This window comes from Alligator sinensis, unplaced genomic scaffold (genome assembly GCF_000455745.1).
Source record: "Alligator sinensis unplaced genomic scaffold, ASM45574v1 scaffold777_1, whole genome shotgun sequence".
NCBI lineage: Eukaryota > Metazoa > Chordata > Crocodylia > Alligatoridae > Alligator > Alligator sinensis.
In genome coordinates, this window is record NW_005841882.1 from 3,490,984 (window position 1) to 3,492,926 (window position 1,943).

Here is a 1,943-nt window from a genome sequence, read left to right on the forward strand (position 1 = left end):
CCTGCTGGGGTGTACAGCTTCCCTTCCCCCCCCTTCCCTGCCAGACTGTGCCTGCACCAAGCTAAAGGATAATCGGTAAGCTAACCAGTTATCATTGCACTTAGGGCTAAACTTTCACATACCCATAGCTTGATCAAATGTGTGTTGCAATAACGTGATGTACAAGGTTCTGATTACATGAAGGAAATTTGGAAGTCCTCCACATCAGTTTTAAAACTATTTCAGCTGACCCAGTGTTAGGAAGAGGATCTAGAACCAATAAGAGTTAAAGTCCAACAATGCTCTTGCAGTCTTTTTTTCATCTGTTTAGTTTAGAGTTGCTTTAAAAGCAACCTTATCAAAATTCAGTGCCGGTAAAAAGTAGGTGGCCACTAGAACCTTGTCCTGCACTATTGCCTCTACTAATTTTAAAATGCCAGATCATCTGGATCTGTTCAGTATCTGCTTATGAGAAATGGACAGAAACAAGCCTACGCGAGAGGAGCCAGTTATTTGGCCACATTCAAAGAATTATCTATGTACATATTCCTAAAATCTGTGGCCTAAAATCTGTGATACTGGGACTCTGTCATGATAGACAGCAGTATATTTGGACAGAATGGGCAAGACATTATTTACAGGTCTACCCCCAACCACAGAGGCTACCTCCAGCATTTAACTGGTTGATCACATGGCAGAGAGGCCTCCCTGCCAGCCCTGTGTGTAATTCCCAACCTTTATGAGGCTAGAAACAGACAGCTTCTTTGGCATGGCGTGGCAAATATGTTTTGCTGATGTCTACAGGGGCCCAATCCTGCGGGAGAAGGGCCCTGGGTATTGCGCCCCAATTTGCGGCCTATGTTTGCAGGCAGAGGAAATCTGCGCATCTGCAAGCACAGAGAAGGGAACGCCTAGAAGTCTCCCTCTGCAGGGTATTCAAGTGGAGAAGGAGGGGAAACGCTGGAGCTGGGAGGGTGATTTCCTGCTTCCAGACATGGGCCCTGTGTCGGGGTTGAAGTACCCAGGACCCTTTCCCACAGAATCAGGCTCCTGAAGCTGTGTAAGTTCCTGCCTGGGGTAGCATTTGGCTTTCATATGAAAACCAAGCTAATTTTATTAATGTGTGACTAAATCTGTGTTTGGACTTTAATAAATTGGCTCATTTTCTTTTGCTGTGTAGCTTGGGTGATGGCTGTAATTTTCCAACTCGCCTGGTGATAATGGATCCAGAGCAACTTGCTGTCTCAAGCCAAAACGAACCTGCCAAAAGGTATAATGATTCAGTGGTTTGTCTTGTGTTACTTGGCTTTCTGTCTTGTTTCATCTGGAAAATAAACTTCAGAGCAAATCTGGGAGAAAATTTTAATCATTTGTACCCCCTGTTGGGTCCTAAATTAGCTTGTTAATCCATCCCATTCTGAGGAACCAGGACTGCTCCCTAGAGAGCAGTAGATCAAAAAAACAGGAATATTGTACAAAGGGGACAAGGAATAATTTGGAAAATATAAATGGACTAGCCAATTGCCCGTCAAGAATGACGGGGGGCGGGAGCAGGCAGGGAGAACCCTTCTGTCCCGCCCCCGTCTGGGCCCACTCCCCACTTCCCTCCAGCTGCTGGGGGCCTGGACGCAGGCGCTGGGCCCCCCCCCCCGCGGGTGGGGGGGGAGGGGGGAGGAGCGGGTCCAAGGGTGGAGAGAAGGTGGGGGGAGCAGGAGTGAGCCCTGACAAACCCAGGAGCAGGCGGCAGGAAAATGGGCGAAGCAGCCTTGGGGCTGACATGGGGGAGAAGGGGTGGGGGAAGAGTGGGCCCAGGCCTGAGAGGGCAAGGAGGCCCGCTCCTCCCCTCCCCCCACCGCAGCTGCGTTGGGCTGAGCTGGGCCCATTGCTCCCACCACCAGCGCAGCAAGCCGGCTTCTTCCCCGCTCAGGTTTGCTCTGCCTCCCGCCCCACGCGTCAGGCCTGGG

General features: G+C 50.4%; 1 protein-coding gene across 3 annotated transcripts in view; it reads left to right on the top strand.

The window, feature by feature from the left end:
• ZDHHC20 (zinc finger DHHC-type containing 20) overlaps window positions 1-1,943 on the top strand; it is a 72,892-nt gene that overhangs the window by 56,730 nt on the left and 14,219 nt on the right. For all 3 annotated transcript variants that reach the window (XM_025196625.1, XM_025196626.1, XM_025196627.1), the window contains one exon: window positions 1,160-1,249. In XM_025196625.1, coding sequence (XP_025052410.1) covers window positions 1,160-1,249 — 90 coding nt within the window. The remainder of the gene's footprint in view (window positions 1-1,159; window positions 1,250-1,943) is intronic.